Source organism: Micromys minutus (assembly GCF_963924665.1).
Source record: "Micromys minutus genome assembly, chromosome: X".
Lineage (NCBI taxonomy): Eukaryota > Metazoa > Chordata > Mammalia > Rodentia > Muridae > Micromys > Micromys minutus.
Genome location: NC_137970.1, coordinates 2,894,327 through 2,908,501, shown reverse-complemented (window position 1 = coordinate 2,908,501; position 14,175 = coordinate 2,894,327). Strand labels below are relative to the sequence as shown.

General features: G+C 41.9%; 1 protein-coding gene across 2 annotated transcripts in view; it reads right to left on the bottom strand.

The window, feature by feature from the left end:
* SLC9A7 (solute carrier family 9 member A7) overlaps positions 1 to 12,562 on the bottom strand; it is a gene marked incomplete at both ends in the record, with an annotated part of 163,209 nt that extends 150,647 nt beyond the window's left edge. For both annotated transcript variants that reach the window (XM_080909638.1, XM_080909639.1), the window contains one exon: positions 12,235 to 12,562. In XM_080909638.1, the coding sequence (XP_080765764.1) occupies positions 12,235 to 12,562 (328 nt within the window). The remainder of the gene's footprint in view (positions 1 to 12,234) is intronic.
* Between the last annotated feature and the right edge of the window lie 1,613 nt (positions 12,563 to 14,175).

The following is a 14,175-nucleotide window of genomic DNA, read 5'->3' as shown; positions in this document are numbered from 1 at the left end:
TAGAACTCTCAGCTCCTCCTGCACTATGTCTGTCTGGATGCTTCCATGTTCCCACCTTGATGATACTAGACTGAACCTCTGAACCTGTAAGCCAGTCCCAATTAAATGGTGTCCTTAAAAGAGTTGCCTTGGTCATGGTGTCTGTTCACAGCAGTAAAACCCTAACTAAGGAAGTTGGTTAATTGTTTGTTTTTGAGACAGGGTTTCATGTAGTTCAAGCTAACTTGCTGTGTAACTGGGGAATACCTTCAACTCATTCCCCTGCCTCCATCTTCCAAGTGCTGAGAATACAAGTATACACTACCACACCTGGAAAAGCCTAGACATTGTTTTAAAGACAGGTGAATTTAGAAGCAAATGGAAAGTGAAATTAAAACAACTCACTGATTCTCAACTCAGGTCCAACATCTCACATTAACTAATGTTCGAGTTAGTGTTTAAAACCCCAGCTAGAATTCCAGCCGCCACATGTAGAGCTCAATCTAGTTTGTAGGGAGGATAAGAGTTAACAGGTTAACAGGTTAGCTACTCTACCTCATTATTACTGAAACAGTTTTATATAGCCCAGGATAACCTGAACTCCCTGTGTTTTTGAGGATGACCTTGAACTGCTTCTCCAACTTCCTGAATGCTGGGATTACAGACATGTGCACATCTGGTTTATATGGTACTTGGAATCAAACCCAAAGATTCACGAAGCTAGGCAAGCATTCTACCAACTGAGTTATATCCAAAACTCTTTCTTGGCATATTTTACTTTTTGAAAATTCAAAATATACAGAAAATTTTAAGCAATATAACACACACCATTTTACTGTCCACCTGTGTCTTAGGGTTTTACTGCTGTGAACAGACACCATGACCAAGGCAACTCTTATAAGGACATTTAATTGGGGCTGACTTACAGGTTCAGTGGTTCAGTCCCTCATCATCAAGGCAGGAACATGGCAGTACCTAGGCAGGCCTGATGCAGGAGGATCTGAAAGCTCTACATCTTCATCTGAAGGCTGCTAGAAAACTGATTTTCAGATAGCTAGGATAAGGATCTTAAAGCCCAAGCCTACAGTGACACACCTACTCCAACAAGGCCACACATCCAAATAATGCCACTCCCTGGCTAGGCATACTCAAACTACCACAACCTGCATTTAACATTTGCCAGGATATTGCTATATTTGCTTTTGTTTTATCTATATATTCATATATGCTATGTTTGGGTTTTGACAGAATTTTTACAAAAACTGAATATATTAGGATCCAGACCATTTCACTTCCAAACAATTTAGCCTATATCTTAAGAGAACAAGTATATTCCTCCACGTTACTCCAATTGTCCTATGAAAAGAATGATAATTTTCTAATATTATATCATCTATGCAAGTCTATAGTCAGGTAACACTAACTGCCCCCAAAACAAGCATTTATAAGGGACCAGGAGCTAATCAAGTTTCCTGTGACACAAGTATCTAGTTTTCTTGGTCTCCCTTAATGTCGAACACCTACCCTGCCTGTTTCCCAGACCATTGACTTTTTAAAGAGATTCAAATGTGAGGATAGCATGTATTCTCCATTTGTCTGATTGTTTTCTCATCCCATGTTATAACTCTGAATCCTTTATTCCCTGTAAACTGAAAAGAGAGGTCTAATCCTGGACTAAATTCAGATTAATTTTTAAAATCATATAGTTCTTTACTAAATAAATAATATTTTAAAGTAAAAGTTATTCATATAGTATCAGCTAGAACATCAATTCTCAACCTGTAAGTTGAGAGATCTTTATAAACCTCTATCTTCAAAAATATTTACATTATAATTCATAACAGTAGCAAAATTACAATTATGAAACAGCAACAAAATTAATGCTATGGTTCTGGTCAGTACAACATGAGGTACTGTATTATAGGGTCACAGCATTAAGAAGGGTGAGAACCACCAATCTAGAGCTAGAATCTCCTGTTAAGATGACTTTCTTCCAAAATAAATTAGTGGTTGTGGATTCTCTTCCAACAGCCATGACTTCACTAGCACTGAGGATTTAAAAAAATAAATAAAAGAAATCAAGCACACAACAAATTACCATATTAGTATATCGATGGTTTTATTAAAAGCTATAGATTTTACATTTTAATGGGTATAAGACCTTAATTCATTTATATTGTCTTCACTCCATTAAGAAATAAACTCCACCACAGACCCAGAGAAGCATAAGTAGCAGGGAGGGCCCAGGGGAAGATGATCAATCTCACTCAGAAGGTGATATAAAATAAACACTGGAGGTGGAGGGATGGAGGAAACGGGAGGGAGAGTGGGGAGGGGAATGGGGGTAGGAATCAGGTGGGACAGGAGAGAACTGGGAGAGAGAATGGAAATCAGTGGGGAAGCCTCTCTGGGACTGGGGACAGAGAAGGGTCCTAGGAGTCTATAGAGGTATCCCTAGCTGAGACCCCTAGCAGCTGGGGATATGGAGCCTGAAGTAGCCATATCCTGTAGCCAAGTGGGGACTTCCAGTGAAGGGGGGAAGAACCCACCCACAAAACCTTCAACCCCAAATTTGTCCTGCCTAAAAAAATGTGCAGAGATACTCTGTCATGTGTGTATACAGGAGCCTAGCCTAACTGTCCTCCGAGAGACTCCACCCAGCAGCTGACCAAGACAGATGCAGCGATCCGGAGCCAAACACTGGACAGAGCTCTGAAAGTCTTGTGGGAGAGTGAGAAAAAAGGATTGAGGGAGCCAGAGGGGTCAAGGGCACCACAAGAAGACCTGGAGAGTCAACTAACCTGGGCCTATGGGGCCTCACAGACACTGAACCACCAACCAAAGACTGTACAGAGGCTAGACCTAGGACCCCTACACATTTGTAGCAGATGTGCATGCAGTTTGGTGTTTCTGTATGTCACCAGACAACTGTAGTGGGGGCTATCTGTGACTCTGTTACCTACCTTTCGATCCCCTTCCCCCAAATGGACTGTCTTGTTTGGCCTCAGTGGAAAAAAATACAGTTAATCCTGCTGCAACTTGGCAAGCCAGAGTGAGTTGGTACCCATGGTGGGTTTCCCCTTCTCTGAGGAGATGAGGAGAGGATAATGAGGGGAGGAAGATGGGAGGACGGGACTAGGAGAGGGGAGGGAGTGGGGCTGCCAATGGGATGTAAAGTGAATGAGTGAATAAAAAAATGAATGGATTGATGGATGAATATTAAAAAAGAAACTCCAGATGTAGTTACTCATGAAGTATGGAAACCTACTTCAGTTTTTCCCTGCCATATTTTCCTGGTCTTCACTAGAGATTTGTGCCTATCCAATCAGTACAAACCCCAGCTAACTGGCACATGCAATGAAACTCCAAATGCTCTCAAGTAGTCAAAAACTGAAGGAATGAATATTCCCATCTTGTTGCTCAAGTCACAGTCGACTACAATGCAGAGGAGATGCCAGGCTAGTAATTAACCCAAACAGTCAACTCTAACTTCATATAACTTACTACTTTTATGAATTTGCTTTTGCTGTTCTCATCTTTGAGGAAGTTTTTGGTTTTTTCATTTTATTATTTTTTATCTCTTATGAAATGTGTTCTTTGGCAATTTCATATACGCACACTTAATGTACTCTCAATACTGTCACTCTTTTATCTCTCTCCTGCCCTGAATACCCTACCCTCCACCTTCCAACTCCCTCTCCCACATTCATGTCTTTTGCTTTATGATCCTCTGAGTTTAACCAGTACTGTCTGATTGACCATGAGCTTGAAGCTATACTTTGGAGGTGGAAAGGCTTTGCAGATGGGTACACAACTGACTTTCACCTATGACTGAAATATACTGAAAATGCTCATCCAAATCAGTTATCATTAAGGGCTACAAAATAGTAATTTTCTAATGACAACTCATTTCTAAATGGCTAATTTTTGTGGTACTATGGTTTGACCAAGGTATTTGCCCACTGTAGGCAGGGCCTGTATCACTGAGCTATATTCACAGCTCTTTTACCTTTTGTATTTTGAGACAGAGTTTTATTAAGCTACCCTGTCTGGCCTTGAACTCACTCTGCAGCCTAGGTAGTCCTTGAACTTAAAATTCTCTTACATCAGTCTCCTAAGTATATAGAACAAAGGGCCTATACTACCAGGCCTAGCAAAAGGTTAACGTTTAAGCTAGAATATATGTTTGCAGGGTGAAGACTGACTAGGTTCACAACCAAAAATATATATTCCTAAAAAAAGTCATCTCACTCATTATACATGTTTATGTGTTTATATTATATAATTATTGATAGATCAAATACAATGTTATATATAATATCCTGTACCTTATCTTCTCCCACAACACTGCTATGTGAACAGCTGTCTTATAAGAATGTCTCATACATCTCTTTTCACTGGCTGCATAATATTCTTTCATTGGAATGCAGCATCAATTAACTAGTTCATTCTTAGACAGCATTTTTTTTTTTTTTGCTGCAACAAATACACAATGTAATATTATTAACACAAATTTCTGGAGGACAAAGGACAGGGAGTGAAAGGGTAAGTGCAGTGCAACTTTCTTCTAGGTATTAGCAAATAATACACACATATATGTATAATAATATGCAATTCTCCTCACCACTAACTATGCCTTCATGTATCTTGAAATGATGCCAGCTCTCTACTGAACAAACTTCAAGATGCAAAACTTGCCAAAAAATCGCAAATGTGTTAAGTGAGAATAGAAACTCAGTTATTAAGCATCAAACCGTGCATCTTAATCTTTTAGAATACATCAACCCTATGAGGTGAGCGATTTTATATTCATTTCCCAAAAGAGGAAACTAAGGTTCAGAGAACTTACCCAAAGCATTTCAGCTTTATAAGTAGCAAACAAGCAATTTGAATCCAGAGACATTTGTTACCAAAGTAGGACTACTCTAACCTTGGGACAAGGTAAGAAGATCTTTTGATGAGAATACCCAATTAACTCAGAGATAAGTAGTACAATGTTTGGTCACATGTTCTTGATTCTCAGCCTGAATGGATTAACATGCACCTAGGATATTGGTAGAACACATCTGAGTATGTCTATGAGTACAATTTCTGGGGAGACTACTAAGAGGTCAAGATTTATACTGAATGTGGGCAGCAGCACCCTATAGACTGGAGATCCAGATGGAATAAAAAAGGAAAAAGGAAAAATTGCAATGTCTCTCTCCCTGCCACCGCCCCCATCATAATGTAAGTTGCTTTATGATGCAATGTCCTAACTGTCACGATAAAAAATTTCTAAAACCATGATTCAAAATAAATTTTTCCTCCTCTAAGCTGTGTCTCTCAAAAACAGCAATAAGAAAGTCTCACACAAATGTGGTACTAGAAGTGAGGCTGTTGCCATGACTACCTGATAATGCAGTTCAGAAGCCATTGGGGTTGTGAGAGGAATATGAAAGTGTTTGAAGCTGTGGGCTGAGAAGCTCTAGACTGCTGTAAGCAGAGTTTGGGAGTGAGTACAATAGGAGGTCAGAAGACCACGATGCATGCAGAGTGAAGCAAAGTTTCAGATGAAAACCAAGACTATTAGAAATGGGATCATAAGACATTCGTGTTGCATTCTGACAAATAACATGTCTGTATTTTTATACCTGTCCTGAGACTTTTGTAGAAGACTGTCTTTTATGACAATGATCCAATTCATCTTTTTAAAAGACTTATTTACACACACACACACACACACACACACACACACACACATATAGAGAGAGAGAGAGAGCACTACAGTGTGTACCAGAAGAGACCTATTATCTCTCCAGCCCCCAAGTAAGACATTTGATTGCATCAAAACCATTCAAGCTGTAGTACGGATGCTATTGGAAGCTCTTAGCCAGGTTTCCAATGAGAATAGGCAGAAAACTAGAGAACAGAAAGATCTAAAACCCTTCCAGTACTCCGAGAAATGCCCATCAAAAGTTATGGCCTAAGAAAGAGTGAGGTCTGAAAAGATTAAAATAATTTTTAAAATAATTAAAAATTAAAGAAATTGCTCTGCACTTAAGATTGAGTTTCCAGATGACCTGAATTCAGTTCCCAGCACTCACTTCAGGTAGATCACAATAACCTGAAATTTCAGCTTCAGAGAATCCAACACACTCTTTCTAGCCTCCTCAAGCCCCTACACACATGTGATATACACACAAACACACAAATACATATAAAAACAAAAATCTTAACAAAAAACTATCTTTTTAAAAAGTCTTTTGGGCTGGAGAGATGGCTTAATGGTTAAAAGTACCTACTGCTCTTCCAGAGGTCCTGAGTTCAAGTCCCAGCAACCACATGGTGGCTCACTGCCATCTGTAATGGGATCTGATGCTCTCTTCGGGTGTGTCTGAAGACAGCTAAAGTGTGTTTATATATAATAAATAGATAAATCTAAAAAAAAGTTTAAAAAGTCTTTCAAGCTGAGCAGTGGTGGTACATGCCTTCAGTCCCAGCACTTTGGAGGCAGAGGCAGGTGGGTCTCTGAGATTGAGGCTAGCCTGGTCTATAGAGCCAGTTCCAGGACAGGCAGAGCGATTCAGAAAAACAAATAAACAAAAAAGTCTTTCAAAAGCAGCCAAGTATTTTGTAACAGTACAGTAAGAAAAGTGTAGGTGGTATCTTAAGGACTGACTATACACCCACAAATTGGAGTCTCAAAAGTGACAGACTTAAGTGTTTTCCAAGTGATTCTAGTTTTACGTGCAAGCAGAATGAGCTTCAGCGTTGTTGAAGCTTTCACCCAGACTTCAAAGGAATATCTGGGAAGCTAGGTAATCGCAGCCCCGAGAGGCCAGTGTATGAAACTGGGCAAATGAAATCAAAGATGCAATGGAGAGCCAAGCACAGCTGCAAGCAGGAAGCAAGGCCAGCTTAAGAGAAAAACACATGTGGACTACAACCAGCAAAGCTATAGGATGGGGTAGAGCTGCCAACCCCTCAGAGCTCATGTCACACCACCACATGCTAAACATAAAGCTAGAGAACTTCATTTTTCCCCACAGGGTTTCAGTCTTGCTCTTGTCTGCTCCTTCTTTTCTATTTCCCGATCCTCCCTTTTAGAATAGACAGTTATTTTGTCCCATCTTTCCCCTTGGAAGTACGTAAGAGTTTTGGTCTGTATTTGTTTTATTTTTACAGAGGTTCACATGTAAAAGTCAAATTAATTATTCAGAGAAAATTATGAACAACTTTTTTGTAGCACCATTTTATTATATTAGTTGCTCAATAATTATATCCTTATTTAGTCTATTTTACTGGTATACTGCATAATAAAAGGCTACCTTTTGTGTTTTCTTTAAAAAAAATATTAAACTTTAAATCAGAAGTTTTGGGGTTTTTTTTTGAAAAAAGTAATTAGACTTGAACTTTTGAGCAGTGCTAGAACTACTGAGCCTGGGGATATCAATTTTGCAATATGAAATGGTTATGAGCCTTTAGGAACCCCAAGCTGCAACACTATGAGTGAAAGACATGTGCTTGTGTACTGGACTTCAGCAGGTAAACTCTGAGGGGTAACGCTAATCGATCATATGACTGGACTGAGAAGCTCCTTGACTCTGAAATGCACCTCTGGTTATGACTGGGAAGGTGTTTCCAAAGAGGATAATCTAATGAAGGAAGACTTTCTCTGAAAGTAGGCAACACTACTTCATGGCTGGGGATCTGAATGAAATAAAAAGGATGGTGGGGAAAGCTAGCCAAGGCAGCAGGCATACATTCTCTCTTTCCTCAACAACATGATGGGAAGCCCTATGCTCTGTGACAGGCTGAAACCAAAGAGGAAACCAATGCTCCTTCTCTTAACTAGTTTCTCTCTAGTATCTGGTCAGAGCAATAAGAAAGTGTCACCAAAACAGATTCCCAAATGGAAGCTTAACATGACTTTAAGTCATATTTCCCCTTCCATGTGTTATAATGCCCACCCTTCGGACTGTGCTTAGCAACCCAGGTCCAATCAGCAGCAAAGAAGCATCACAGAACCCACAACCCATAGAACTTACAATGGATGACCAGTACATTTTCAGAAAGCTGTCAGGGCAGATATGAAGAAGGGAGAACTAAGAAAGCTACTATGGTATGTCACAATGATATTATTATGGATACATATCAGTTGCCACAAAAACAATATGGAGGAAGTAGAACTACTTACTGTAAATGTGAGAGAGAACCACAATTAACTGACAGTCTGTTATTTCCACTCTGCAGACAGATATGCAGGACCCAGTAACTTCAGACTAGTGCTTAATCCCCTACAAGACAACCAGGAGCTCCCCAGCCTAACCAGGTCTACAACGGGCATGTCAAGGTCTGGGGGCTGCTTTCCAAATCCCTGGAAAGTTAGATGTGAGAACAGTTTGCCTTGGTTTATCAGTGTCTTTTGGTGTTTGTCTTTTACCACAAATGCTAAACATTCATAATGTGTCTCTTACTGTCCTTGGGTCTTTTATACCAAGCAAATACTTAATACTACAAGATCTATTGGTGTAAATTTCTAATGTAATAACTATTCCCTGGGGAAAATAGAATGGCATACTGTGATTTAAAGAGGGAGGTGTGGGTGTTAAATTGAGTGATGTAAGAAGCACACACAGCACAAGTGCTACAGAAAAGAGGCATGGACAAAAAGTTCACAGTGACATCTGTCTTGACTCAAAAGTCACAACTATTTGCTGTTCTGTCCCCTAAGAAACCAAGGCGTAGTCTGTTACATATACCTCCAGAGATTTTTATAACTACGCTAGCTTATTTGTTAAATACCAAGATACTTCTCTCACATTACATATCCATTCAACAGGAAAAAAATGGAAGACTCCTGGATAGTTACTCAAAGTATTCCAAGATAAGACATCTCAAAGGTACTTGCACATCCATGTTCACTGCAGCAGAACTCCCAAGAGCTAAACTATAGAACCAACCTAGATTTCTGTCATCAGAGGAATTAATAAAGAGAATGTAGCATACATACATAATGAAATTTTACTCACCCATGAAGGGTGAAATTATGTGCTGTGTAGGAAAATGTGTGCAGCTGCCGATTATCACAATAAGTAAATTAATTCAGACTCAAAATCCAAATACTGCATATTTTCTGTCCTTTGTGAATCCCAGACTTCATAGATGTAACATAAAATCATGCATATATGCATGACATGAAAATAGCAGCGTGAACGTCTAAAACAGTGTCTCAGCCTGTGGGCCCCAACTCCTTTGGCAAACCTCTATTTCCAAAAATATTTACATTCATAATATTTACCATTCAGAATAGTAACAAAATTACAGTTATGAAGTAGCAACAAAAATAATTGTATGGCTGGGGGTCAGCACAGCATAAGCAACTGTGTTAAAGGACGGCAGCAGGAAGAAAGTTGAAAAACACTGGTCAATGGAAAAAAAGAGGAAATGGCAGGACAGAGGAGGAGAAAACCCTGGAGGATATAACAGGGTATGAGGAAAACACTGTCAATATGTATCAAGTACTTGTTTTAAATTTTTCATATGAAATCCAGAACTATGTACAATGAATATATGCCAGTAAAACAGACAAGAATGGGACTTTCAAAGGACTTTAGGGGGTTTGGATTTCACAATTGAACATTTTCATTTACGAAACCATGACAAGCATTTTAAATTTAAATTGTAGCTTCCAGAAATTAATATGCATGACCAGCACAGAGCAGATACTCAACATACTCAACAAGTACTTCCCCTGAGCCTTCCTGCCCTGTATTACTCAGAGACAGGAGGATGACTACTCACTTCCTCTGTTGACACTGATAAATAAAATCTGATTTCTTTGTCTGTGAGCAGACACATGTGTGTGCACAGGTATGTTCAGGCGTGTACACCAATATGCCTGTGCAGATCAGAGCCTCCTGCCTTATCACTAATAATCTTGAGTATATACTGAAAAATTAGTTAATCAAATAACATTAGAATTCAGACTGGGATCGAGGAGAGGATTGAAACAGAAGCTCAAATATCCTGAAGAAAAGGGTTTACTCACAATTACAAACAGCCCACATTACCATAGCAATATCTGACACAACGCAGGATGTTACACCCTGACACAATACATTTTTCAATACACTATAAAGCAGCAGGAAGGTCCAAAGACATAGGACAAAATTATACAAGTATATTATGAGATTTATAGCACGACTATCCACAAAACGAAACAGCACACTGGCATGTGGTCCCAATGACTGAAACACTCGGGAACAGCAAACCCCACTGTTGCTTCATGACTTAAGCTGGCTGTTTAGAATGTCACCCCAGTTCTCAGGAGGCTAAGCCATGACTGCCCTGAAATTCAAGGCCAACCAAGTCTACACAGTGAGTTTTAGGACAGCCTAAGCTACTGTGTGAGATCCTGTATTGAACAAGACAAAAGCCAAAAATGGCTATTACTGAATTTCTATGAACATAGAATAACCCTCAGAACATATACTTTTTATCCCCATTTATTTTCTGTATCTTTGAGGATGCATTTATGAGCCCGCCAAATGTACTTCCTATTTCACATTGTTCTTTAAGGAGTGGGTTTTGAGTCCTATAAAATAAATATATTCTCATAGTTTTCTAGAAACATACAAAGGCTGTGTTCATTTCCAACATGGCTCTGAGTCAATAACCTAAAATGGCAACGTACTTCAGTTCCTCACTCACTATCTGCTCAGGAAGCATCTCAGTTTACCTGCTTTCCTCATGTCAGCCATTTGTGCCCAAAGAACACAAACCACAGAGGCTCCATGAGCAGGTATGGAGGCCAAAACCTGTCCTGAGACCTGTGCTTCCCAATAACTAACTAGGTTTTTTATTTTTCTGCTTCCAAGATCTATTTAGGCCACTAATTCCATACTGGAAGATCCCTGGCAGCACTAGTCCCTTATACAATTTGTCTGAAAGGGTTTAGGGGCCATAAGCCCTGGTATTAATAACTCAATAGGAACCATAAGACCTAAAAGACCCAGGACCAAAAGGAATTTCCACATTAAAGATTTAGCTATCTGCTCTCCATTCTCTGTCAGGGATCCCTGAATGGAAATTGATTGGAGTATACTGTGATGAAGTAAAATACTCTGGCTTGGGAAACAGTCAGTCAGTCTCAGTCTCTCTCTGTGTGTGTGTCTGTCTCTCTCTGTATGTCTCTGTCTCTGTTTCTGTCTGTCTCTGTCTCTCTCTGTGTGTGTCTCTCTGTGTGTGTCTCTGTGTGTGTGTCTCTCTCTGTCTCTCTCTGTGTGTCTCTCTCTGTCTCTCTCAAGATGGGATGCTGGTTAGGGGGATTTAACAGCCCTGAATTCAATTTAAAAAGAATGCTTGGCTCCAGTTTGGACTCCATTGGGGGGCAGTGACAGGAGGCACACACAGAGAGAAAAGAGGATGACTCAGATTGTGGCTGTTATTATCCACGTCCTAACCCTACCCATGTAATATGCTGCGTACTACTAAATCACTAAATCCAGAAAGGATGGTGGGATCAGCCCATCCTTAACAAAAGGATACTGACTCCAGGCCATCACGTTTCCCTCCACACACTCAGAAATAGATTTTCATATTTGCTCCGTGTTACATTTTAGGGTTACAAGGCTACCCTTGGCTTGCAAAAAGCAAGGAAGCAGGTTTAACTTCCCTATGAGATGTAAGAGTACCTGTCTCTAGTTAGGCCTGACATTGTGGTGTCACCAGTCTGGGTCCTAAACCACACTCACCTTTCACCTCATCGCGCTTTATTAACAAGAAATGAAGAAAAAAAAAAAAAAACAGACATCAGAAGTGCAAAGACAACCCTGAGCAACCCAAGTCAAGACTTAGAGTCAGCCCTCTTTCTCACTGCTCTGTGGCCTGTCCCCTGGGGTGGTACAGCTCCCTGGGAAATCCCCAGCACCCGCTGCAAGATCTAAACTGGGGCCAGGGAGTGGGGATTGATGCTGATGGAGATGCACAACAGAGAGAAAATCAAGCAAAGGGGTCAAGGAGCCACCTCTGTGTCTTTCATCTTGGTTCCTAGTAAAGAAACGTCGAAACGGGACAAAAAAAAATGCTTTTTAACTGTAGCAGAAAGCCAGAAAAATGCAGACAGTTGACCTTGGAGACCCACGGCGTCTCAGCGGGAAACGCAAAAGAAGAAACTCATTGGGAAGTGAAACAGGAGCACTGCGCGGGCACCTGGAGGAGCACAGCCAGCCGCCCTAGGGATGTGGGCCGGGGCAGTGGCAGGAGACTCACCATAGATCATGGCCAGCCCGGTCTCATGAAGGAAACGCACCCGCCGGTGCTTGAAAAGCCAGATGGTGAGGATGGTGAGGGTGAGCAGTAGGATGAAGGTGAGCAGGCTCACGCTGTCCTGCCGGTGGCTCTCCTCTGCCTCCTTCTCGGTGGCAAGCTCCTCCATGGCGCTGCTGTCCTCAGCCGCCGCCCCAGAGGAGGAGGCCGCGGCCCCGGCCCGCAGCCCCCGACCCAGCAGCACCGGCAACAGTGGCAGCAGCAGCAGCCGCAGCGACAGCCCGCGAACAGCTCTCCCCGGAGCCGCGCGCGCCGCGTCACTAGGCTCCATGACTCCGGGGTCGCCCGTACCTCTTTCACGCGGGAACCAGCAACAGCCCGCGCTGTCCGCAGCTTCCCGCGGTGCCGCGGACCTACCCGGGTGGCCACGGCCGCAGCTCCTCCTCCCGCTGCTCGCGCCTGGCCGGGGCTGCGCCAAGCTGCGGGGGAGGGGCGCACGCAGTGCGCAGGATCCCCAAGCACCGCCCCCCGCCCGCGTACCTGTTCGTCCCCCGCCTAGAGGAGCAGCAAGGCCACCCCGCTGTCCGGGCGGGGCGAGCTCTAGCCTCCCTCTCTGCCAGGCGGGCAGCCAACCCTTCCCCGGCGCCAAGCCGCTGGCCCTGTCCAGGCGTACCTGGTCAGACTGTCTGGGGTCGGCTAGCCAGCTCCTGAGTAGTAGCTGCCACACCACCTAAATGGGAAGGCAGAGGTCATTTGCTCCTGGCAAAGAACATCAATTTGGATCGGATCGATTCGTTGCGAGGTCTCCAGGCCTGTCCTTAGTGTCAGCGCTAAGAGTTTGAAGTTACACGGGTCTGTGGCCTCTCTGGGCCCAGGAAAGTTGGGGCTCCCAGGACTTACAAAGTCACGTCACTGTATACACACACACACACACACACACACACACACACACCTCAGTTTTTCTCACCTTTCGGGCTGTATCTAGAGTCTCAGGACTCTAGGCATTATTCAAATGAACTGTGTTCAAGTCAGCCTCAGGGTTAACTTGATCATATGGCAATCCTTGAGAGCCATGAAATAAATATCTCCATCATCTACATTGCAACTAATCCCCTTGGGGGAAAAGGAGGCTGAATTAGAAGGAACTAAAGACTGCCATTTTGTGTAGAAGAATTGCAGATGGTGTGCCCTAAGGTCATCAAGAGGACCACTTTCCTGATGACCCCTTTAATTCTGTCTTCCTGTTAACTCCAAAAACAAGGGAGGCTTTAGTTAAACTTTTAGGACCAAGCCCAGCAAATATTCAAAACTAGCAGAGGTATTCTCTGGACTAACTAGAGCAACCACCTTGTTTCTCTAGTCAAAGAAGAAAGCTTAATATGATCAGTCACATCCTGATGTTGAACACTATTTACTGAATCTCTCATATCCCTACCAACTGCCCATGCTTTCTCTGTCAGAGGAGTTTACAGTCAGGAAAATTCACTGAAGAACACAGGACAACTCTACAAAACACCCACCATCCTCTTTAGGTGAGCATTTAGCCAAGACCACTTAGTACCTTCTTTGTACACCATGGGACCTCTTCAGTCTTGATTTTAGCTAGGATCTTTCCCTACTCCTCCACAAATATTTGAGACACTTCAATCAAGAACCACATCCTTGAGCCTAGTCCATGCCTCAAACTGTAAGATAATGAAATGATTGTACCTGTTTTAATTAACCATTTTATTTAAAGACGATTTCTTCTACAACACTAGATAACCAGAAGACGAATTCTTACATAAAGTAGTTGACTTGGGAAGAGCATGAAAAGTCTCACCTGACTATTCACAAATATATACCAAAGAAAACACATTGTCGTCCATACATTCTTTTATTTGCAAACTAGCTTATGCAACACAAAAATTTTGATTCCAATTACCACAGACTAATCGACACAAC